General features: G+C 39.1%; 3 protein-coding genes across 4 annotated transcripts; 1 reads left to right on the plus strand and 2 right to left on the minus strand.

Annotated features, from left to right (window-relative positions):
• Positions 1 to 15,888: 15,888 nt before the first annotated feature.
• Positions 15,889 to 17,899, minus strand: LOC117630278 (rust resistance kinase Lr10-like). Its single transcript, XM_034363023.1, has 3 exons — positions 17,311 to 17,899; positions 17,149 to 17,184; positions 15,889 to 16,973 (listed from the first exon to the last, which is right to left on the minus strand). Exons 1-3 carry the CDS (start codon positions 17,897 to 17,899, stop codon positions 15,925 to 15,927), a joined length of 1,674 nt encoding a protein of 557 aa, XP_034218914.1. The 3' UTR covers positions 15,889 to 15,924.
• Positions 17,900 to 18,174: 275 nt separating this feature from the next.
• On the plus strand, positions 18,175 to 20,938 carry LOC117630279 (LEAF RUST 10 DISEASE-RESISTANCE LOCUS RECEPTOR-LIKE PROTEIN KINASE-like 2.2). The gene is made up of 3 exons (XM_034363025.1): positions 18,175 to 19,021; positions 19,402 to 19,515; positions 19,651 to 20,938. Exons 1-3 carry the CDS (start codon positions 18,175 to 18,177, stop codon positions 20,811 to 20,813), a joined length of 2,124 nt encoding a protein of 707 aa, XP_034218916.1. The 3' UTR covers positions 20,814 to 20,938.
• LOC117632081 (NDR1/HIN1-like protein 10) lies at positions 20,679 to 23,251 on the minus strand. Of its 2 annotated transcripts, none has more exons than XM_034365468.1 (2): positions 22,277 to 23,251; positions 20,679 to 20,781 (listed from the first exon to the last, which is right to left on the minus strand). In XM_034365468.1, the coding sequence occupies exon 1, from the start codon at positions 23,013 to 23,015 to the stop codon at positions 22,305 to 22,307; it is 711 nt and encodes a 236-aa protein (XP_034221359.1). In that variant the 5' UTR covers positions 23,016 to 23,251; the 3' UTR covers positions 20,679 to 20,781; positions 22,277 to 22,304. The 2 variants fall into 2 exon arrangements, with proteins under 2 accessions (XP_034221359.1, XP_034221360.1); XM_034365469.1 differs by lacking the exon at positions 20,679 to 20,781 and adding an exon at positions 21,624 to 22,002.
• Between the last annotated feature and the right edge of the window lie 223 nt (positions 23,252 to 23,474).

The raw sequence follows: 23,474 nt of genomic DNA on the forward strand, positions 1-23,474 counted from the left end.
AGCATACTTAATATACAATACCCAGTTCAATTCTCCATTTAGGGAAAATATCAAAGCAATTCTAATAGTATACAGATAAGTTAATCTTTTTACAAACCCACACTTTTGTAACGATATGGCGCGGAAGGCAAGATGGCCCGGTGGTGGTTTTCCTGTGCACGCTACAGCCTAGGGGCGCAAAACATTTGAAAATGTGAGTGGACAAAAATAAAGGTTCAGAAAATAATATGTGAACATAATAACTCCCACTATAGAAAAATAGATTTGAAAATCTGAATGTTCGACTATATTCAAATACAAAGCATTCACATAAATATATACATATATACAATCACATTCCAAACCATCAAAACTTGCATGAAAGCACTAAGATCAAAACTTGCACAAAAACACTGTAATCAAACTTGCATAAAAGCAATGTACTCAAATCTTGCATAAAAGCTCTGCAATCAATTAAAACTACCACTCGGATGTACCCCTGTAATTCCGTCAATTCCCCTGGCAGGTCTTGGCGACACAAAATCTATCCGAGCCGCAAACTGGCAGGATTCAGGGGACTCTAGTCAGCCTGATCCGCTGGCAGGTCTCGGTGAGACAAAGTCAACCTGAGCCGCTAACTGGCAGGATTCAGGGGACTGTAGTCAGTCTGATTCGCAATTCTGGTCTCAGTGACACACAGTCAATTCGAGTCGCACTGGTAGGATTCAGGGGATCGTAGTCAGCCTGATCAGCAAATCCTGGCAGACATCGGCGACACCAAGTCAAACCGAGCTGCAATCCTGACAGACCTCGGCGACACCAAGTCAAACCGAGCTGCAATCCTGGCACTCACGGTCCGAGCGTCCCCACAACTCGTGAGGCTAATGTCAAGTGCACTGACAAAACTAAAAATAAACTGGATGTCTGTAGACATCGGCATAACTGAGGATAATAACTGGAGTTGGGTACATGGTGGTTTAAAATAAAATATTGCAGAAAAGTATGATAAATGACTAAAGTTTGTAAAATCTGAAACTACGCTGCTATTTTATCTGATATAACTCTCCAACTCGGCTTTCTTTATCTCTTTAGCATAATCAACTAAACATCATATAAATAACATATTTAACTTCACAAAGCATGCTAGGAAAAATCCCAATTAATAAAACTTATTCAAGATCACATAATAAAATTCATTTATATAAAATCATTTATAAAAGAAAAGTCCACTTACTCCTGGTCCGAGCTCGCTAGACCTCCTGAAGGTCTCTTCTGCGGGTCTGCCTGGTCCCGGGTGCCTGGTTAAACCATCATGAATATGTAATTAATAAAACTGCTACGTATAAGTTTTTAAGCAAAACCCTAACCCCCGACTTCTAAAAACGCGTGCACTAACTTTAAAGTCATTTTTCTACCCACTTATGTATTTCAGATGTTTAAAATCGTCTGAAAAGACTCGAGATTTCATTAAACGATAAACTTCCATATTGGTCGATACAGAACCCCGTGGGTCCACGACCTCCAATGACCAATCTGAGAGTTCCTTTAAGTTCCCCACGTTTAAGGAACCATGTCCTGCAAGTTTCGTCTGAAACTGACGATCGGATTGACCACGATCATGAAATCATAAAATTTCCAAACCCTAGCCCCAGCGTTCGCGATTTCGGAGTATCCGGGACTCCGATTCACAATCCGTCGAATCCTATCCGAAATTGAGCGCGATCCAATGCTTCAGTAGTATTGAACCCGAAAATCGCACAATATGGAAAATTCGTTCGGGGCTCAAACGGTATCCAAATTGAGATCCGCGAAATCCCACGCGCTCGTGACGACCTGAGGATCGCAATAAGACACAGTGCCATGACACTACCCTCACCCAGGCGCCGCAGCACGCCCCGACAGCGATGGGTGTCTAAAGCGATTACACCTTACCGGAAAAACGTCAAACCACGGCTCCAAACTCCTACCTTAGGTAAAACACCATATTTGGGGCCACTTTTGTTTGGACCTACCCCAAAAAATGGCCAGAAGTGGCCGAACATGGAGGCCGAAAATCGACTGAAACTTCAACCTCACAAATCTGATGCCAACACTACGAATCGATCAATTCATACCCAACAGGCAACTAGAACAGCTCGAGAGGTTCAAAATCCATACCTGGGTCGACGGAATTGGTGGCCGGAGGAGGGAGATCGGCGGCTTTGAAGTTTGGACGATGTCGGCCGCTTCTTCTCCAGATTCCGGCGAATCTATGGCGGCTAGCGGCGAGAGGTGGCTGGGGTAGGAAGAGGAAGTCGTCCCGGTCATTTTGGTACCAGCCCCGTCCTCAGCCGTGGTCGGTGGCTGGAGATACGAAGGAGAGAAGGGACGGACGTGGGAGAGGGAGGGAGGTTGGCGTGAGGAGAGAGAAAGCTGAGCTGTTTTTATAAATCCAACCTCGAAATATTTACGGTTGTGCCACTGAGACTCTTTTAACCATAGCTCTCTCGTTTCGTTACAACTCTGATTCGGGCCCACTATGTGTCTATGAACTCATTTCACCGTGCTCTACGCAATGGCGTAAGTGGAATTGTCAAATTCCATCTCGATCAAAAAGTCACCTTTTTTCTTAATAAAATATTCCAAGGGCAAAATTGTCTTTTCGCAAAATATTCCTTAATTATGAATTTTAGGTTTGGGTTATTACATGAGATGGGTTTGAAGAAGAGTAATTATTATTATTAGGTTTAATTTCAGTTTGTTTAGAAATATTTTTATTATTTTTAATGTTTTATTAATATTTTAAGCAATTTAAGTTTTAAAAGGTGAGTCATATATGCCACATTAACAACTAAAGAAAATTCTAACACCGAAACCGGATTGCAAAACACTGAAAAGCTTAGAGTACGTAATCATTAAAATTAAGAGTGTGTGGGCAAACATGTCATAAGAGTAAGAGTTTAAGATACTAAATTGAAATTAACCCATATTATTATTATTATCCTTCCTACTAATTCCTTTTTTTGTGAACCATCGGTAGACGTGAAATATTTATCTTTCACTGTTGACGGTGGACAATTGAATAAGAATGCATGGCCTACGAATTCTAAGGAAGGCGAAGAACAATTGCTGTAAAAGAACTACCTCGGCAAGCAATAATCAGAATATCTTGCTCCAATTGCATGAGATCTGTAGTTGCTCTCTCTTAAATAGAGAGCTTAGCTGACGACGATGGTATCTCAAGCATAGTCTAGTTGTCGCCAGTGCATGAAAGATCAAAGCCACGGAAGCCACAATAGATTGGCTGCCTACCTTTAAGTCGAAATGGAAATCGAATGGCTGGGCCTTCCGGGCCACATCTTGTCTCTCTGCAATCTTGAGGGACTCCTCCACCATTGACTACTTCTACCAGTCGTACAATTATCAGGAGTTGCATGAGCAAGCACCATAAGAAATTCATGATGAGAACCAAAGCCACAGCAGCACCAAAAGAAATTCGGGATGTTTGAGTCCGTCAATGGCGGGTGGATCATGCTCGATCTTTCTCCTCCAGAAACCAATTCCGATGGGTGAGGTATGGATTCTCATCTATTTTTCAAACTCTAGCTGTCTGTTGCATAGGATTGGATCGATTTTGCGTCTAGGAAACCGATTTTGGAATCTAGGTTTTGGCCGAATTTCAAAGTAAATTCTTGTAGGTTGCCGTCCGAATTGGACCTCCTCGTCGTTGAATAAAGTGATCCTTGCCTCGAGTAGTAGCTAGGGCAGGAAGGGTGTGCGACGGTGTGGAGTTTTTCCGTCGCTGGAAATTTCTCTACACACCCAAGTGCGGCCGGGCGTGGGCAAGGGTGGTGAAGCCACATTTTGTCCTGTTGTAATCCTCAGGTTGTCACGAGCACGTAGGTGTGCTCGGATTTCAACTCGGACATCGTTTGACTATCGAACGGATTTCGCATATTGTGCGTTATCAGGGTTCGATAGGTTCTGACCGTTGGATCGTTTCCAAATTAAAATATGTTAATCTAGGCACTCCTAGAATCATGTAGGATTTCGCTGATCGTGAATCGGAGCCCCGGATGTTCCGATTCAATAATTCGAATTTTATGGGTTACGATAACCATCTAATTATGAGCGATCCAACCGTCCCTTTCGAATCACACCTGCAAGACGCATTTCCTAAACTTTAGTCGAACCGTAGGATATCTTGTCCTACGTACACTCACTGGGAACTTGGGGATTTAAGTTATTTTGTGATTTCCGTTTCGAAGTGATGTTATATTAATTAAAGGTTCGCATCTCGAAATAGGTGCTCTGATCGATCGTACACAGCAAGCGGGACCCTATCAGGATCCGGCAGCTTGGGACTATTTGTGAGTGGACTTTGTTTTCAATCAAATGCATGGTTTTATTGATGAAAGATTTATGCATATGTTTTAAATGGTATATGGGATATAATATATATTCGGTTGTTGAATTTGATGTTATTATAAGCTTTGGCAATATATTTTGGATTTTGACATATTTGAGTATCGTGAGTATGTTTATATGGATTTTGGGAAATTCTATCTATATTGTCTATGTGTGAGGTACTTAGGTTGTTGAGGTGAGATTGTGGAAGAATTTGACTATGAGGGGTTGTTGAGAGAAGATGTATGATTACACTATGTAAGTACCATCCCCTAATTACTAGGCTTCCCACACATAGCGTTGGTAGTTCCGGCTTGTGGGAAAAACATGTGATTATTAGTCTCACACGTGGTGTTGGAAGTTCCGGTATGTGAGACACTTCCCATACGTAGCGTTGGAATTTCCGGCGTATGGGAAGATTATGTATATTGCTTGGAATCATCACACATGGCTTTGGAAGTTTTGGTGTGTGATGATGTAGTCTACGCGCAAAGGACTTAGTATTGGAGCTACATGTGGAGTTGGAATTTCAGGCGTGTGAGCTATGGAGTTTCATCCTCCAGTTGGATTGCTCATAGACGCAGGATAATACCTGGAAATCCTGCGGGCTAGCCAAACAATCCCCAGTTGGATTGTTTTCCCTGTACCTTGGTAGTGTGATGAGTATATTGTATATTGTATATTTATATATTTATATCTATATATAGGTGTGAGTGTAAAGCAATTAGAGTATATGCAGTGGGTCGGTAAGAGCAGTATAATTTTGGGAAATAAGTTTATGGATTGAGTGATTTGTGGTTTTAAAGGGTTTTGGAGATTGATGTTTTTGGATCATTAAATATGAATTATAAATTTGCATGTGTTGAGCATTATTTTTACACGGTGGGGTTATTATGTTGTTTTAAATGCAAACTTTGTTTTTGTCTACTCACATGTTTACTGTTTTGCGCCTTCCAGACAGTAGTCACTCAAGGAGAGCTACAAGTTGTGTTCGGAGCTCGAACTGTGAACTTCAGTAGTTAGGCTTTAAGTAATTTTCTTTCTACTCAACTGATTGTTGTAAACTAAATCTGTTAGATGCTTTGTAACTGCCCATGTTAGGTTTTACTTGTGAGGCCAGAGGCCATTTTAGTATGTACTGTTGTATGTTGAAACCATGCTGCTGGTTGAGATTATATTGTATATTATACAGGTTGAATTTTATTGGGTCTGTTCAATTTACGGGGGAGATTCTGCCAAAATTTTGGTAGAATGCCTCGGTTTTTAGTAAGTAGGCTGGCATCGAGATGAAGTCGGTAAAAAGACGGAATTCGTCCCGATTTTCGAGAAATTCCAAGACGGGTCCTATCAGACTGGGGCCCTGACTCGAGTCAGGATCAGCAGTTGGGTTGAACAGACCCTAGGCGGATGGATAACACAAATTTATGCCGTTACAAGTACAAAACACTTGCAGGATTGAGAGGATTTGGAAAGGAGTATATTATTTTATTTTTATTCTTATTATCCTTCCTAGTAATTCCTTTTTTGTGAACCATGCAGCATTATACCTAAAAACCAAAGCTTTATTTGGTATTCCATTTGTAACTGCATTACTAATATATAAATGGCGAAGGAGGCACTTGTCAATGTATGAGAATATAGAAGACTTTCCACGGAGTAATAATAATAATTTCATGTTAGTAAGGTATACTTACTTAGACATCAAAAAGATGGCAAAAGGATAAATTGGGTGAAGGAGACTATAGCTCCGAATACAAGGCAAAGCTCCGCAGTGGTCGCGTGGTAGCCATCAAGATGTTAAGCAAGTCCAAAACTAATAATGGGCAAGACTTTATCAATGAAGTTGGTACCATTGGAAGGATTCGCCATGTTAATGTGGTGCGACTTATTGGCTTCTGTGTTGATGGTTCAAAACGTGCTCTAGTATATTATTTCATGTCTAATGGGTCTCTTGATAAATACATTTTTTCTCAACAAGGAGACGTGTCTTTAAGTCCAAAACTAATGGGCAAGACTTTATCAATGAAGTTGGCACCATTGGGAGGTTCACCATTTTAATGTGGTTCGACTAACTGGCTTATGTGTTGATGGTTCGAAACGCGCTCATGTATATGGTTTATTGCAGTGAGTGTCTATTTTTGAAGTCGATGCAGTTCTCTTTGATTTTGAACATGAGTATTTTGTATGGTTTTATCTATTAAATATGAATAAGAATATTATCGTTTAATTTCAATGGGTTTATTTTGCATATTATTATATTCTTTTTCACCTTCTACACGTTGAGCCCCAGAATGAAAATTCTTGGATCCGCCATTGGCTGTTGCACAACGCGCTTTTTAAAATTTTTAATAAATAAATCCTGACCAAAATTGCATATCCATTAAAAACTTCTTGGATCCGCCAATGAATGCGGGTACAGAACGTTCAAGCCAATTTAGTCAAATCTACTTTTCAACATGGGTTTCTGATCAGTTGAAAGAAGGAAAGGAAGGACATAGAAATAGGAGATGATGAAACAAATGAGGAAAATAATATCGTAAAGCAGATGATGATGGTGGCATTATGGTGCGTACAAATGAGGCCCAGTGGACACCCCCCTGCAAATGAATAAAGTACTGGAGATGCACGAAGGAGACATTGAGAACCTTCAAATGCCTCGAAGGCCTTCCTTATATCCACAACAAACTCCTGCAAATGAAGTTGGTGGGGACAATCCAAGACCCTGTGCATCAAGTGGTTCAGAATCTTTGGTTGCGGATGCAAATTAAGTGTTTTAACATTAGTCATGATGTGGCTGTATGTAAGGGAAATTTAGCAGCTCTACTTAAGGGGCAGTTAAGCATGTTTTTCGTATTTGACCATAGCACAACTATTTTTAATTTACATGTAATTGAGTTAAGCAAATAATTAGCCTCTGCCTTTGGTTATTGGTAGCTATGTTGATGTGCAAAGAACAAGATGGACATTGTTTGAGAAAATGCCAATGGAACTTGAAGCTATTAGAAGAAGGATAGACTTTGTTTGAGAAAATGCCTGCCAATTAGGAATGCAATGTAAGTCTAACAATAATGAGAATGAAAAATACGAACAATGAGGAATGCAATGTAAGGTCCTTCTAGCAATAATGATAATGAAAAATACGAACAATGGAAAATAAGGTGTTGAGATTTTGACCCCAAAAAAAAGGTGTCGAGACCAAAGCAAAGGCATATAGACTGAGAGGAAAGTTTGTATCAACGGCAACGGCGAAAGCAGGCAGCTCAGCTTGTATCCTACCCTATCCTTGTTTTCTTCTTAAACCTTGTTAAGTTTCAGTGTTGCGGACAGAGCTACTATATTTGCCTGTGCCTTTTTATGGTTGAGGACAGAGCTACTATATTTGCCTGTCCCATTAATAATGGAAACCAACTTTCAGCCCTATACGTCAAATAATCTCAACATTTGAATTTAGTTCTACCGAGTACAGACCCCAGAGCAAGCTACAGACTTAGATTGATAATGGCCAGTGGGTTTGAAGACATTGCTATTGAAACTAAAAGTTACACTCTCATTCCATGCACAGCTCTGTTATTAGATCATTGATCCCATCCATTTTCAAATCTGTTAGCATCGGCAAGCCTAGACGTAACCAACTACTCGTAAAGTGGATTCATAGAATTTAAATACCAAAGCAGAAACGAGCATGAGACAGATGTTCCTAAGCAACTGCTCTGTTTCTCTAGTTTCTACTAAATAATGTTACCTCCATCCTCCTTCAAAGTCAAATGAGCTCTGACAGGACCCGATCAAAATTCCGCTTTGGAATTCGAGCCGGACCCTGTGCGTGTCCGGCACTTGGCGAATGTCGGGTACAAAAGACCTATTTACCCTTCTAGTTACAAACTAAGATTCAAAATTTGCCTGGACTTCTACCGAAAAATTCGGCAGAGTCTCTCTTGTAATCTGTTCAAAACCCAAAATTTCACCTGTCAGAACGAGCAAATATATTTACAACCAACTGCCAGTAAACGTAAATAAACTATTCAACAGTTCTGGTCTCCAACTATGGCCAGATATCAGAGCAACTACTGAAATATACAAAGGAATTAAAAGTTTTACAACAAAAGCCTACATTACGAAGGGGCACGGGAGCTAGGAGAAGGCCCTGTGGTGGATCCCTGTGCAGGTCTACTGCCTGGGGGCACAAAACATTTGAAAATGTGAGTGGACAAAAATAAATGTCTAGAAAACAGTATAAGAACGTAGTCACCCCACCGTAAAAACAGTTATGTAAAAACTAGGTTTTTCCTCTTCATGATATTCATATTGAACTCAAGCATTCACATATTTATATACGTATATGCAAAACATGTTCAATATCAATAAAACTCGCATAAAAGCACTGAAATCAATTTAGAACTACCACCTAAGTATACCCTTTAATTCCGTCAATTCCCCTGGCAGGTCTCGGTGACACAAAGTCAACCCGAGTCGCAAACTGGCAGGATTCAGGGGACCGTAGTCAGCCTGATCCCAATCCTGGCTCTCACGGTCTGGGCGTCCCCGAAACTCGTGAGGCAAATGTCAAGTGCACTGACAAAACTGAAGGTAAACTGGATGTCCGTGGACATCGTCATATCCGAAGGCAACAAATACTGACGGCAAACTGTTTCTGTAACTGGGTACCCAAGGTGACTTAAGAAAATATAAGTTTTCTGAGAAAATATAAAATTTCTGAAAATTCTGATAAATATCTGAAACTCTGCTGCCATTTTATCTGATAAATATCTCAATTTTTGCTTTCCAAATTTTTTTAGCATTTTAACTAGGTAACACATAAATAAAGATATTTAACTTCAACAAAACATGCTAGGAGAATCACAATCAATAAAACTTATTCAAGATCAAATAATGAAATTTATTTGCATAAAATCATTTATAAAAGAAAAGTCGACCTCTTGAAGGTCCCTCCTGCGGGTCTGCCTGGCCCCGGGTGCCTGATTAAACCATGAATATTGAATTAATAAAACTGCTCAATAAAAGTATTAAATTAAAACCCTGACCCTCGGCTCCTAGAAGTGCGTGCACTAACTTTAAAGTCATTCTCATGCCCACTTAAGCATTTCAGATGTTTAGAACTGTCTTAAAAGACCTGAGACTTACTAAGCGATAAACTGCTAAGTTGGTCAATACGGAACCTCGTGGGGTCCACGATCTCCAATTACGAATCTGAGAGTTCCTATAGGTTCCTCAAGTTAATTACCCATGTCCTGTTAGTCTGATTTGAATTGGACGGTAGGATTGACCACGATCGTGTAATCGCATAATTTCTAAACCATAGCCTAAGGGTTCGCAATTTCGGAGTATCCGGACTCCCATTCACAATCCGTTGAATCCTACACGATTCTGAAATTATCTAGAACAACATATCCGAAATTGAATACGATCCAACGGCTCAGCAATATTGAACATGAAAATCGCACAATATGAAAAATCCGTTCGAGGCCCAAACGGTATCCAAATTGAGATCCGCGAATTCCTACGCGCTCGTGACAACCTGAGGATCGCAACAAGATACAATGTCTCTGCACTACCCTCGTCCACCCGCCGCCACACGCGCTGGCAGCGATGGGTGTCCAAAGCGATTACGCATCGCTGGAAAAACTCAAAATCACGGCTCCAAACTCCTATCCTAGGTATAACACCCTATTTGGAACCACTTTTGTTCTTGTACCTACCCCAAAAACTGACCGAAGGTGGCTGAACACGGAGGCTGAAATTTGGCCGAATTTTAAATGTGAAAACTGGGCTATCTACGATCAAAATTGATGCAAACCTATCCAACCATCAGCTAGAGCATGAAAAATAGGTAGGAATCCATACCTTATTCGACAAATTTGGAGAAGAATTGAGGGAGAACAAGCGAATTGAAAATTCTGTGAACATCATCGATTCTATCGCGATTTCCAGCCAGCGCCGGTCGTTTGGCGGGCCGAGAACGATCGGAGAAGGAAGAGGAGACGGCGGCGGTTCGAATGAGACCGATCCCGTGGCCAGTGGTGCTCCGTGGCGGTGCCGGCGGTTCCTGGAAGGCGGCGGAACGACACAGCGGGAGAGGAGAGATAGAGAGGAAACTGAGGGAGAAGAGAGAGAGAGAGAGAGAGAGAGAGAGAGAGAGAGAGGGATACATATCTGTTTTTTTTCAAATTACCGTTTTGCCCTTCATGGTATTTTAATCGTATTTTCTTCGTTACAGCTCCGATTCGAGTCCACTCTGTGTCTACGGACTCGTTTCGTCGCGCTCTACACGATGGCGTAGGTGGAATTTAGGGTTCAGAGGGGCAATAGTACTAAACTCACATACACTAAACGGATGCTAGAGTTTGAACTCAGGACCTTACTTTGAGGAGCAATTGCTCTAAATCAGTAGGTCATTTGCTTTTCTTTTTTATCTAGTTAAAATATTTATTGGGCAGGCCTTGCCCAGCCCAACTAACCCAATGTAGCCCAAACCAACCAAACTAAATTCTACCATACAAATTCAAGCCCTAATGGCTCCGTTTTTGTGGGCGGGCTTTGGCCAAAGTACTAAAACTTATACCCAACCCAAGTTAGCCCAAAGAAATGCTTAAATCAAAAAAGCCCAACAAGGCCCAATGATAGAAGGCCATACGATCCACTTTCCATCAATAATTAAACTCTCTCTCTCCCTCTTCAATGTATTCATTTGTCTAGCATTTATTTTCCTTGAAAGTTATAGTCTTCAATGCAATTGAATGGGGCATCTTTTACTCAAAGCTACATCAAAAGGCCAAAAGTTATTTTTAACTGAATTATTGGAGTCATAATATTTCTCTTCTTCAGCTTTTTTAAGGACTTTTCCTATTCAGAGGGACGATAGTATTAAACTCACACACACTAAACGGATGCTAAAATTTGAACCCAAGACCTTACATTGAGAAACAATTGCTCTAAATCAGTAGGTCATTTGCTTTTCTTTTTGATCTAGTAAGGGAAAAACGAGCCTTGTTTTTTTTTTTGCGTAACCTGTGTGGCTCTTTGATGTTAAAGTCTGTTAGCTCAAAAAGTCCAACCACCATTGAAACCCCTTCAGTCTTTTCTTACTTTTTTGTTATTTTTTTAAAATAATTTAAATAAAGATAAAGGGTAACATGTTTTATCATTAAGGCTATATGTGGACTCAAATTGCTTCCATAAGTCCAAATAATCATTACTGCATAAAATATTTCCCGATTTGAGGAGTGGGTTGGAGAGAAGCGTAAGTTGACTATTGTGGAACGATTGTTGAATTCTCATTGCACTTTCTTTGTTTGTTTTTTCTTTTGTCCCTTTTTTCTTTGGGAATAGGATAAGAACAATCAGACATGATTTCCTTTCCGTGTGCATGGTGCTGTGGTGAGAAAATATACCACACAGGTATATGGTCAAGGTCTTCCTCTACATTGCCTGCTTAGACCTGGATTCTTGCTTCTCTAGACTTAAAACTCTTCCTTTTGGAAATTTCACACCTAAAAGGAAGACTTTTAAGTAGTTGCCTGCAGAGAGTAATTAAGCTAGATCAGATTTTAGTTTAGCAACTGTACTAGCTGACTTGACTTTGACTTTGTAAAGTTCTGCTTTTCTACTTTCTTGTTGGTCCCATGCATATGGCCCCAATTTACACGTTATAACCACTAAACCTTTTTTTATTTTAGATTTTGTCTTATTAATCACCTAAAATTTGGGGGTGTAAGTATGATGAATTTTAATGACTTTAATGAAATTAAAAGTGAGGTATTTATTTTAGATTTTTAAAGAGTTTATAAAAAGTTACCAAAGTCTATATGATCGATATACAATTAGATGGCTCTCCTCAATAGTGACGCAACTCCCTAGCTACAGTCACGAATACGTAAATATCTTATGTGTTTTTCATTATTTTGATTCATGTTCCTCTCTTGATTGGTTTCTTAAATCCACGTCTGGGTATTCATTGATTCATGCCTACATTTTTTTTGTCATAAAGGAATTTCATGGGAGAGCTGAAAGGGTAGAAAGTAAGTAACAAGCAAATCCTTAACAAAGAGGAGTGGTCTAAAGAGGTGATTTACAGAGCCCATTCTGAATGCTATGATTCTACTGCCAACTAATTAATGCTGTCTTTTTTTATTTATAAAAAAGTATTATGGAATTCAAACCTATGCGAAAGTTTATGAAAGTCTATAATAAAATATATAAAAGTCATTAAAACTACTTTGTGAAGTTTAATTATAAAAGTCATTCACTTTAAAAAGTCTATACAAGTCTTTATAAGTGTAGATTGAATACATCCATTAAGTTAAAGATCGATTCGGAGTTTAGTATAAACTTGGTGTGTTTTTGCTCCAAAAACTCACTACCAAAAAAATGGGGCGCTCACAACTTCGGAAAAACACAAATACAAACCATTTACAAAAACAACGTTGCGCAGCAGTCACTGTTTTCTTTGTAACTTGATACAAATAAAAGGAAATGTGAATAAAGGACTTCAACCTGTACAAGATTAAACAGAAAAAAGATGTAGAGCTAATTAATTATCATTTGCTTAATGATCTCAGCATCTTACAACAAGCAAATCTCACGTCCAACTCGGAACTGAGAATACTGAAAGAGAACAGTTGATTGCAGAGAGTAATTAAGTTAAGCTAGATCAGATTTTAATTAGTTTAGCAATTGTACTAGCTGACTTGACTTGACTATATGCACAAAGCTACAAAACGATCCAGGAAAATAATCAGAGATGGAAAAAAGAGAAATGAAATAATTAGCCATGCAGTGTCGGTGGACAAAAATTCAAGCATTCACACACTGAAGACAATGACTCCCCTCTTAAACGCTTTGCGTACAAAGTTCTGTTGATTTTAGTTGAGTGACAAGACGTTACACAATAGGCCCCCCAATTTACACGTTTTACGTACAAACTTCTGCTTTTCTATTTTCTTGTTGGGTCCATGTAGGAAGACCATGCATATGGCCTCAATTTAACAGCTGTGTTTGAATATTAGTCAACAGTTTTGAGCACAATTTTAACTTGGTATGTTTTGCACCTTTGAGTTTAGCATCGTATTAACTTTAATTTTTTTTTTTTTTTTTTTTTATATCTCGTGTCATATTACTTAATAATGGATTGTGCTGTAGCGTTTCTGATCTAAAAAAACTTTCCAACAACTTATGAAATACTAACATAATATCACGTAAGTTAGGCTCAGCACACTAAAGCATTAAACTTTACATGGAACAAGAAAGAGAAGCAGTTGCCTGCAGAGAGTAATTAAGCTAGATCAGATTTTAGTTTAGCAATTGTACTAGCTGACTTGACTTGACTTGACTTGCACAAAGCTACAAAACGATCCATGATTTTCTTTCCGTGTGCGTGGTGTTGTGGTGAGGAAATATACCACACAAGTTTATGGTCAAAGTCTTCCTCTACGTTGCCTGCTTAGACTTGGATTCTAGAGTCTTCCTTTTGGAAATTTCATTTGTCTTCACTTGAAAGGAAATTTCCTTTGAGTTTAGCAGAGAGAATGGTCTATTTGCTTGAAAACAATATATAGACTAATTTATTGTGAAGTTGATGGGAGTGGACCAGAATCATTTATTTGGAGATATAAATTCAATGGCTCTATGCTTAACCCGGTTTGTAGACTAAAAAAGAAAAAAATTAACCACATCAAAAATCGTTTCTTCATTTAATAATTATTATCTTCAATTTTTTTATTGTTTATAGAACTATTGGGTTCGTCTAATTTTTTTTTAACCACAATTAGATGACTGATGACTGACGACTGATGACTCTGTCTAATTTTTGCCACAAACCTTTTCTCTTCTAAAATACTTTTTATCAATACTTAGTACATACATACAATGACTATGACTTTCAATTTAACATTTTGAGGATGCCCAACCTCCATTGAAACCTACCACATAACATGAGTAAATGGTCAAAGTCTTCCCCAATAATCAAAGAGGGAAAAGGAGAAGTGAAATAATTAGCCAAGCAGTGTTGGTGGACAAAAATTCAAGCATTCACACACTGAAGAAAGAAAAGGGCACATGGGAGCGGCAGCACAATGACCCCTCTCTTAAACGCTTTACGTACAAAGTTCTGTTGATTTTTGTTCAGTTCGTTTCTAGTGGGAGTGACAACACGTTACACAATAGGCCTCCCAATTTACACGTTTTACGTACAAACTTCTGCTTTTCTATTTTCTTGTTGGGTCCATGTAGGAAGACCATGCATATGGCCCCAATTTAACAGCTGTGTTTGAATATTAGTCAACAGTTTTGAGCACAGCACTAGCTTGGTATGTTTTGCACCTCTGAGTTTAGAGGAGAGAATGGTCTATTCCCTTGAAAACAATACATAGACTAATTTATTGTCATGGTAATGGGAGTGGAGTGGACCAAGAATCATTTATTTGGAGATATATATAAATTCAAGTGCTATATGCTTAATCCAATTTGTGGGCTAATAAGTAAAAAATTAGTCAAATTGAAAATCGTTTATTCATTTAGTTATTATCATGAATTTTTTTCATTATTTATAGGAAGTATTGTGTTCGTCTATTATTTTTTATCGCTATTAGATGCCGGAATGTTTTCAAATTTGGTAACTTTTTATAATGATGATTTTTAATTCATGACCTGAAAAATGAAAGATTCATATTATTTTAATGATATTGTTAAATTGACCTAAACGATTAGTCAGCATTGTATTAACTTTTTTTATTTTTATTTTTTTTGGATATCTAACAACTACATATTATGTGGTGTTATATCAGAAGTGGAGGATTCGGTGGTGACACCCTAGCTAGGTAAAGATATTCAATTCGTTATAGTGTGGCTATTCCGAAAGCAATATCTTGCAACTAAAGAATAAATTCATATTATATGTCATCTTTTATAATTTAAATCAAAATTAAAAAGTAACAGGTTTTATCATATGATAATTAAATGTGGGACTCATATTTCTTCTTTGAAGTCGATATAACTCATTTCATCAAATTAATGCAGAAAAAAATTGCTTCCTCACTTGAATATATGGGTTGGAAAAGCGTTGTGGAGATTTCAGGCCAACAAATGGTCCAAGTCTCTCGTTGTTTCAGCATGTGTACGACAATAAGTAGACAAGTACCCTCTCATGCAGTATAACACTTGTGTTTGAAGTTTTGAGCACAATACGTGGACTCTTATTTGGACTAGTTTATTGTCATATATGCTCAACCACAATATGGGTCACCCTTTTTTCCCCTTCTATAATTCAAAATACACCATTATATATGAATATATCTTAGAGTCTCAATTGTAACATGTATTGAACGTTTGATGAATTATTGCCATCTAATTAATACTTTACATTGAAATTTATTGAACTCAAACCAGTTTCTTAATTAACTAGTACTATCTACTTAACACACGACAATACCATAACAATTTTATTAATTATAAGAACACTCGAGGACTCATCTCATAAGTGAGCAGTATAATCCATGCAGACACAACTGCTTCTTCAACGTAGAGGTCTGTTCATTATATTCTCCTTCAAGACGAAGTGCTGGCAAAAGGATTAGGAGGCATGGCGAGATTCTCACCTTCTCTTTCCAACATTTGAACTACAACTTTCATTGAAGGACGATCTATTGGATGCCATTGGATGCACCACAGACCCACAATTGCGAGTTTCCTAGCAATTGTGACATCTACTTCGTCGTCACCGATATGGATTCGTAGGTCGTTGCCTTGCTCTAAAAGGTTATAGATCCACTCTGGGAAGTAGACTTGGCTAGTGGAGTCCTCCATGACTTTGAAGTTTTTTCTGCCTCCAACCATTTCAAGTAACAATATTCCAAAACTATAGACATCCGACTTATAGGAGACATTGCCGAAGTTCCTTGAGAAGATTTCGGGTGCAATGTAGCCCAGGGTCCCCCTGGCTGTTGTCATCGATATTGCACTTTGATCCTTAGCACAAAACTTGGCTAAACCGAAATCAGAAACTTTTGGAGTGAAATCTTGGTCTAGCAATACATTATGTGGTTTGATATCGAAGTGCAGGATTCGTTGGTCGCATCCTTGGTGAAGATATTCAATTCCTTTAGCTATTCCTAGAGCGATATCTTGCAACTTATCCCAACCAATGAATGAATTCTTATTATCTGCTGATGATAAGAAATTTTGCAAAGAACCATTTGGTAAGTATTCGTAAACAAGAGCACGAATAAATCCGTCGGCACAAATTCCAACCAAGCGAACCACGTTGACATGGTGGATTTGACACATTGTCCCCACTTCGTTTATGAAATCTTCCCCATTTTCATTTGAATTGTTGAGGATTTTCACAGCAACAAGTAACTCAGAGGAAAGCATTCCTTTGAACACTGTTCCGTAGGCACCTTGACCCAACTTTTCCTTGAATTGACTTGTTATCCTCTTAATATCAACATAGGAGTATCTACTTGGCTTCATCGCTCTGTATTCATCCAAAAATCTTTCAATTCTAAGCTGATTTTCTTTTTCCTTTTTGTTTGAGTTGTAGACATAGCAGATTGTCGTCCCCGTCGCTATTAGAACTAAACAAAGTGCGCAAATACCTGCAAATATTTTCTTTTTGTGTCAAACGTTTTTTAAAGGGTTTTTAGCCATTTTAAACTCTGTGCCAAACATACCCTTGATTAATTTCCTCACCATTATGTTCATAAAAGAAAGAAAAAGGAAGAAGAAAAAAAAAGAAATTAGATGAAATGAAGGTCTGCGGATATAGCTCACCTAATATCTTCAGATTTGTCCTTATAAGATTATGACCTGTAAAAGTTGTTCATGAAATAAGGGCCAGTTTTCAAATCACTGAAATCCAAAATTATAGTTTGCATAGAATCTTCAATTAATCTTGAAATTATAGTTGGAAAGCAAACTTGGAGTGTAAAATACCTTTGCAATGTTCACATGATGGAATGGACCAATGCAATACTCCTATCTCATCAGATATATCTGATGTGTAGTCATGCACCTTGATACAAGACACCAGGGGCATTTCATCAAAGGAACAATAAGCACTAGTGACAGCGTAAAGATGGTTACCAGAATTGTTGCATGGGCTCAATCTCGTCAGACAATAAGAATTATAGGAACAAAATTCATCTCTTACTGTTGACGGTGGACAACTGAATAAGGGTGTGCGGCCTACGAATTGAAAGGGATAAGAACCCTTACTGTAAAACAACTCCCTTGGCAAGCAACCATAATAAGCTCTTCCTCTAATTGTATGAGATGTGTAGTTAATCGCATCAACAAAGAACTTAGCTGATGACGATGGTAACTCAAGTATAGTCTGGTTGTCGTCAGTGCATGAAACATCAAATCCCGGGAAGCCACAATGGATTGGCTGCCTACCCTTAAGTCGAAATGGGAATCGGATGGCTGGGCCGTCGGGGTGACATCTTGTTTCTCTGCAATCTCCACCATTGAGTGCATCTAGTACTATTACGACTATCATGAGCAACCACCGTGAGAAATTCATGATGGCAATAAATTATTTGCAGAGTACAAGTATCCTTGAAGATGATACGATATGATATATGGACTTGGGTTTCTTTTTTTCTTTTTGTTGTGTGGATTACTTGAGATGACATGGGCCCCACTCCTTCTGGATGTTTTAGTCAATGCCCGACGTGTACGGTGATCTCTTAATTTTTATCTGATTATGCAAAAAATAGATAAATAAATAAATAAAAACTTTATATTTAAAGAGTTAAAACTGCACTAAATTGGAAATTTCCCTTGCGCTCTGGCAGCATGTCTGGAAGAAGTCTCCTATTTGCGGCTTACACAGTGCTCCTTCTTCTTCTTGTTCCTTCCTCTTGTTCCCAAACATCTTCCAATAATATTACAGCTGATAACTCTGATTGTATCCGTTCTTGTGGAAATATTAACATAAGCTCTCCATTCCGATTGAAAGGAGACTCTAAACACTGCGGCAACAAAAGGTTCGAGCTATCTTGTGAGGCCAAGGGAAATGGTACTACTCATCATGCAGTGCTATCCTTGTACTCAGGAAAGTATTATGTACAAGCAATCAATTACAATAACTTCACAATCCGACTTGTGGATGTTGGTGTTCACAAGATCAAGGACAACTACTTCTCCCACCCACTCTACTCCTTGGCCCTCTTCAACTTTTCTTATTACTCCAATTATACAGGTCCTCTTCCTGGGTATTACCATAGAGAATCATTAATGTCTATAATCTTCCTGAGCTGTGAAATTCCAATGAATCCTTCCCATCTCATTGTTGAAACAGCTCCATGCATCAGTGGGGTCAACAACTATTCTTCTTCCAATTCTTCTTTCTCCAATTTAACAACATATTCTTATTTCCTAAAATTTCCGGTTGGGCGTGCTGGCCCAAGGGCATACAATTTTGGGGATTCCTGCAAAATAACACTAATGGTTATGGTGTCCCCTTCAACTGAGGAGCACATGACGTCTTGCAAAGGAATATATAATGAAATAGCGCATGGCTTTGAACTCTCATGGTTTTATTATGCATGTTCAGAAACTTGCGGATCAGGGGAATTTTGCAGTCTGAACAACACCGGCAATGGAATTCAATGCGAGCAACAAGACATAATATTGCCAGAAGGTTAGACATTTGACAAACCTTTAAATTATAAATTATATATTAAAGATGGCTTATTTACTATAGTACCCTCTGAAACTATGTCAAATATCAAGTTTACCCCTGGACGTCAAAATGACCACTTTGATGACTGTGATAGCATGTTAAACTGTAATTTCCATCAGTTACAGTTTTCTTTTCATAATTTGTGTATAATTTATGTTGGTCTAACCAGAATTCTCTTTCGCAATGTAGAAATCCGTTGGTACCTGGGGATCTTAGCGTTTCTAGGCGAGTGGATCCCTCAACTCTGTAAATAGACGTTTACTTTTCTTTGTCCTTTTCGCTTGACTAACCACCTTAGTCATTCCATTGATCGATTGATTTCTTTACTTCTGTTGCAGAAGCATGTCTTCACCCCGCATATAGGCTCTTCAACCCTGATGGGCCTTTGTTGCCTACGGATATGCCCAGATTCTACTTTGCCAAGCTTCTGGGATGTGCAGTCGGTTTCCTAGGTAAGAGAATACTCGTGGATCAGTGGAACATTAATATTCTTATTTTGATTGAGATGGATTTGCAAAGGAGTATATTATTATTATTATCATTATTATACTTCGTGTTCATTAATTCCATTTTTGTGAAACATGCAGTACTATACGTAGCAGCCAAATTTACATTTGGTTTTCCCTTTGTAACTGCACTGCTAATATATAAATGGCGAAGGAGGCACTTGTCAATGTATGAGAATATAGAAGACTTTCTACAGAGTAATAATAATCTCATGCCAATAAGGTACTCTTACTCGGACATCAAAAAGATGGCCAGAGGTTTCAAGGACAAATTGGGTGAAGGAGGCTATGGCTCTGTATACAAGGCAAAGCTCCGCCGCGGTCACCTTGTAGCCATCAAGATGTTAGGCAAGTCCAAAACTAATAATGGCCAAGACTTTATCAATGAGGTTGCTACCATTGGAAGGATTCGCCATGTTAACGTGGTGCGACTTATTGGCTTCTGTGTTGAAGGTTCAAAACGTGCTCTTGTATATGATTTCATGTCTAATGGGTCTCTCGAGAAATACATTTTTTCTCAACAAGGAGATGTGTCTTTAAGTTGCCATAAAATATTTGAAATCGCACTCGGAGTGGCTCGTGGTATTGATTACCTCCATCAAGGCTGTGACATGCAAATTTTGCACTTTGACATCAAGCCTCACAACATTCTTCTAGACGAGAATTTTACTCCCAAGGTCTCTGATTTTGGGTTAGCAAAGCTATACCCATTGGATAATAGCATTGTATCTTTGACTGCAGCAAGAGGAACCATGGGATACATTGCTCCAGAACTGTTCTACAAAAACATTGGAGGTGTTTCATACAAAGCCGATGTGTATAGTTTCGGAATGCTATTGATGGAAATGGCTGGTAGAAGGAAAAACCTGAATGCGGGTATAGAACAATCAAGCCAATTTAGCCAAATCTACTTTCCGACATGGGTTTCTGATCAGTTGAAGGCAGGAAAGGACATAGAAATAGGAGATGATGCAACAGATGAGGAAAAGAAGATCATAAAGAAGATGATGATGGTGGCTTTATGGTGCATACAAATGAAGCCTATCGAACGCCCTTCAATGAATAAAGTAGTGGAGATGCTTGAAGGAGAAATTGAGAGCCTCCAAATGCCTCCAAGGCCTTTCTTATACCCACAACAAATTCCTGCAGATGAAGTTGGTGTGGACAATCGAAGTCCCTGTGCATCAAGTGCTTCAGAATCTGAAGAGATTACTTTGATTGCGGATGCAAATGAAGTGAATTAATATTAGTCACGATGTGGATCTATGTAAGGGAAAGTTAGCAGCTCTACTCTGTATTTGATCATAGCACAAATATGTTTACATGTTGTAATTGATTTAAGCAAATAATCAGCCTCTGGCTTTGGTTATTGTTTGAGAAACTGCCTGCCAGAAATGCAATGACTTGAACTTTGATGACAAATAGGCTTACACAAATGAATTGCCCCAGAGAAACAATTCATTTGTATATGGATATGTTATCGAGTGGGCTTATTATGCTTGAATCAAGGGTTCAAAATTAAACAAGACCCTATACGTCAAATAATCTCCATATCTGAATTAGAATCCAGTTCTACCGACAATGACTAAACCATATGTAAGCGTTTACAGACCCAGAGCAAAGCTAGAGACTTGGATTTGGACCAAAGTGAAACTCAAACTCAAACTCAAAAACCTTAGTGCAAATCCCTAACCTCCTTAATTTCTAGGGCTGAAATCTGATGCAACTCTGATGTGGAAATACCATACCCCTTTTGTGAACTAGAGCTTAATGGAGTCAGCAATTTGGGCTAAAAGATTGAAAAGTGCAAACTACACGACTGAACCACAGACAGGAACGAAGAAAAAGCTTAAAAAACATTAGCCTAAGCTGCACAATCCACGTGGGAAGACCGTGGAGACCTTCCAAAGGGAAGTGCCAGTTTCACTAAATTCTAAATTCTTAACATAGGAATATGGCAGACAAACTTGATTAACAAATAAATTAAAAGAAAAAAACCGCAACTAAACCAGTCTGATAATGGTAGAGTGGTATAATCTTCTCTTCTGACATAGATAACACACATCACAGAAGTAGGAGACATTGCTGTTAAAACTAAAAGTTACACACATTCTATACACAACTCTGTTATTAGATCATTGATCCCATACTCAACCCTAAAAAAAGCTCTTCATTTTTGAACATATATTCCAACCATTTTCAAATCCACTAGGATCGGCAAAGCCTATAGATGTTCTAAACAACCACTCGTAAGGTGGATTCAATGAGGTTAATAACCCAAGCCAAAACAAGCATGAGACAGATGTTCTAAGCAACTACTCTGTTTCTTTCTAAATAATGTTGCCTCCATCCATTTTCAAATCCTCTTGAATAAGCAAGCCTCCATCAAAAAACACCAAGAGCCATTAAAGGCAAATGAGCTCTACTTGATCTCTATCAAAAACACAACAATAATCAACTGAGTAGAACAAGCAAACAAGCTCAGCTAAGATGTAGTATTTTGGGAGGAGAAACAAAAAAAACAAACTCAATTGCAACCATCACTAACCAGAAACAACAAAAGAGTTGTAGTTAAAAATATATACAACAACTTAACCTAAATCCACAAACTCATCTTACTACTAATTATACAACAACACATTCCTCGTTCCTAACTTGTCACAATTTCAGAGACTTCAATTGAAAAGTGAGAGATTAAAAAAATTACCATTTGCACCAGACGCATTGCTCCCCCCTCAAACAACAACCTGGCAATCTCTTGACCCGCCGGCCAAAGTACCCAATCCGCCTTTCGACGAAAGAGAAACTGCCACGCCACTGCACAAAACCCTCAAGAGCCGCCGCCTCAGCCTCCACCCACCTCTCCGAAACTCAACCCTAGCCAAAAGCTTCACGTTGAAGCTCACGCTCCCACGTGCCCTGGCCTCGTCGATGCCGCGCGCCACCGAAGCGCCAACGAACGAATTCGCCGCCGAGAAAGTCGCGTTGACAGAAGTCCGATCCTTAGTCCCCTGAGCGAACGGCGGAACCCGAGTCCCCGAAATGAAGCCGGGGCCGTAGTAGATAGAGGACTCGACGTCGTCGTATCGTATACTGAGCTTCTTGTTGGGGTTGTAGACCATGAAGCCGACGGACCACGTGCCGGTCAAGGACTGCGAGGCGGAGGAGACGTTGAAGTTGGAGAGAGAAAGCGAGTCGACTCGGAAGTCGGGGACCTTGGGGCGGAGGATGAGCCAGACGACGAGGAGGATGCAGCCGACAATGACGAAGAGGGCGATCATGGCGCCGACGAAGCGACGGATGAAGGCGGCTCGTGGGTTGTAGGCGTTGGAGTAGGGGCCTCGGGGTTGGGTTTGGGTCGGGTTGGCAGAGTATGGATAGCCGCCGTTGGGCTGGGCGTAGGGCGGGGCCGGGTAGCCCGTGACGGGTCGGGTGGGGTTGGTCATGTTCGGGGTTTGAAGAATTCTGGGAATTTGGGGGATTTTCGGGGTTTATCAATTTGCCGATTTTGTGGGGAAAAGGCAGAAAAGAGAAACGAGAAATCTCTAAGGGTATTTTTAAAGTGATTGAATTGTGGGTAAAGTAAAGAATTTGGGATTAATTAGGGTTTTTTTAATGCGAATCGGAACAAGTTTGAGGGTTTTGTTTTTGCGCCTCATTCTTTATTGAGTTAAAGATTTGTTCTTCCATAAATTTTGAGATGAAGACAAATACCACCGTCTGCGTGCATATTACGCGTTAATTCTGGAATCTCCTAGATTCCATTAATCTAGCCCATTGTGATTTTAACGGATTGTTTTAGCTCACTTTACATATTGTGGGTTCCACTACTAAAATTCTACTTAAAAATATCAAAACTGTCTACGTTTTTAAGTTTTCGTTTTGTATTGCTTATTTATGGTCAT

This window comes from Prunus dulcis, chromosome 6, assembly GCF_902201215.1.
Source record: "Prunus dulcis chromosome 6, ALMONDv2, whole genome shotgun sequence".
In the NCBI taxonomy this organism is placed as follows: domain Eukaryota; kingdom Viridiplantae; phylum Streptophyta; class Magnoliopsida; order Rosales; family Rosaceae; genus Prunus; species Prunus dulcis.

Bases quoted from the DNA above. Each gene is read 5' to 3' on its own strand.
- LOC117630278 (XM_034363023.1), bottom strand. From the start codon at position 17,899: ATGAATTTCTCACGGTGGTTGCTCATGATAGTCGTAATAGTACTAGAT. The intron at 17,185-17,310 runs GTATTTTACACT...CAACTTTTACAG, and splicing joins ATCATGTGAACATTGCAAAG to GTCATAATCTTATAAGGACA. The intron at 16,974-17,148 runs GTGAGCTATATC...AAATATTTGCAG, and splicing joins GACAAATCTGAAGATATTAG to GTATTTGCGCACTTTGTTTA.
- LOC117632081 (XM_034365468.1), bottom strand. From the start codon at position 23,015: ATGACCAACCCCACCCGACCCGTCACGGGCTACCCGGCCCCGCCCTAC.
- LOC117630279 (XM_034363025.1), top strand. From the start codon at position 18,175: ATGTCTGGAAGAAGTCTCCTATTTGCGGCTTACACAGTGCTCCTTCTT. The intron at 19,022-19,401 runs GTTAGACATTTG...CTTCTGTTGCAG, and splicing joins AGACATAATATTGCCAGAAG to AAGCATGTCTTCACCCCGCA. The intron at 19,516-19,650 runs GTAAGAGAATAC...TGAAACATGCAG, and splicing joins ATGTGCAGTCGGTTTCCTAG to TACTATACGTAGCAGCCAAA.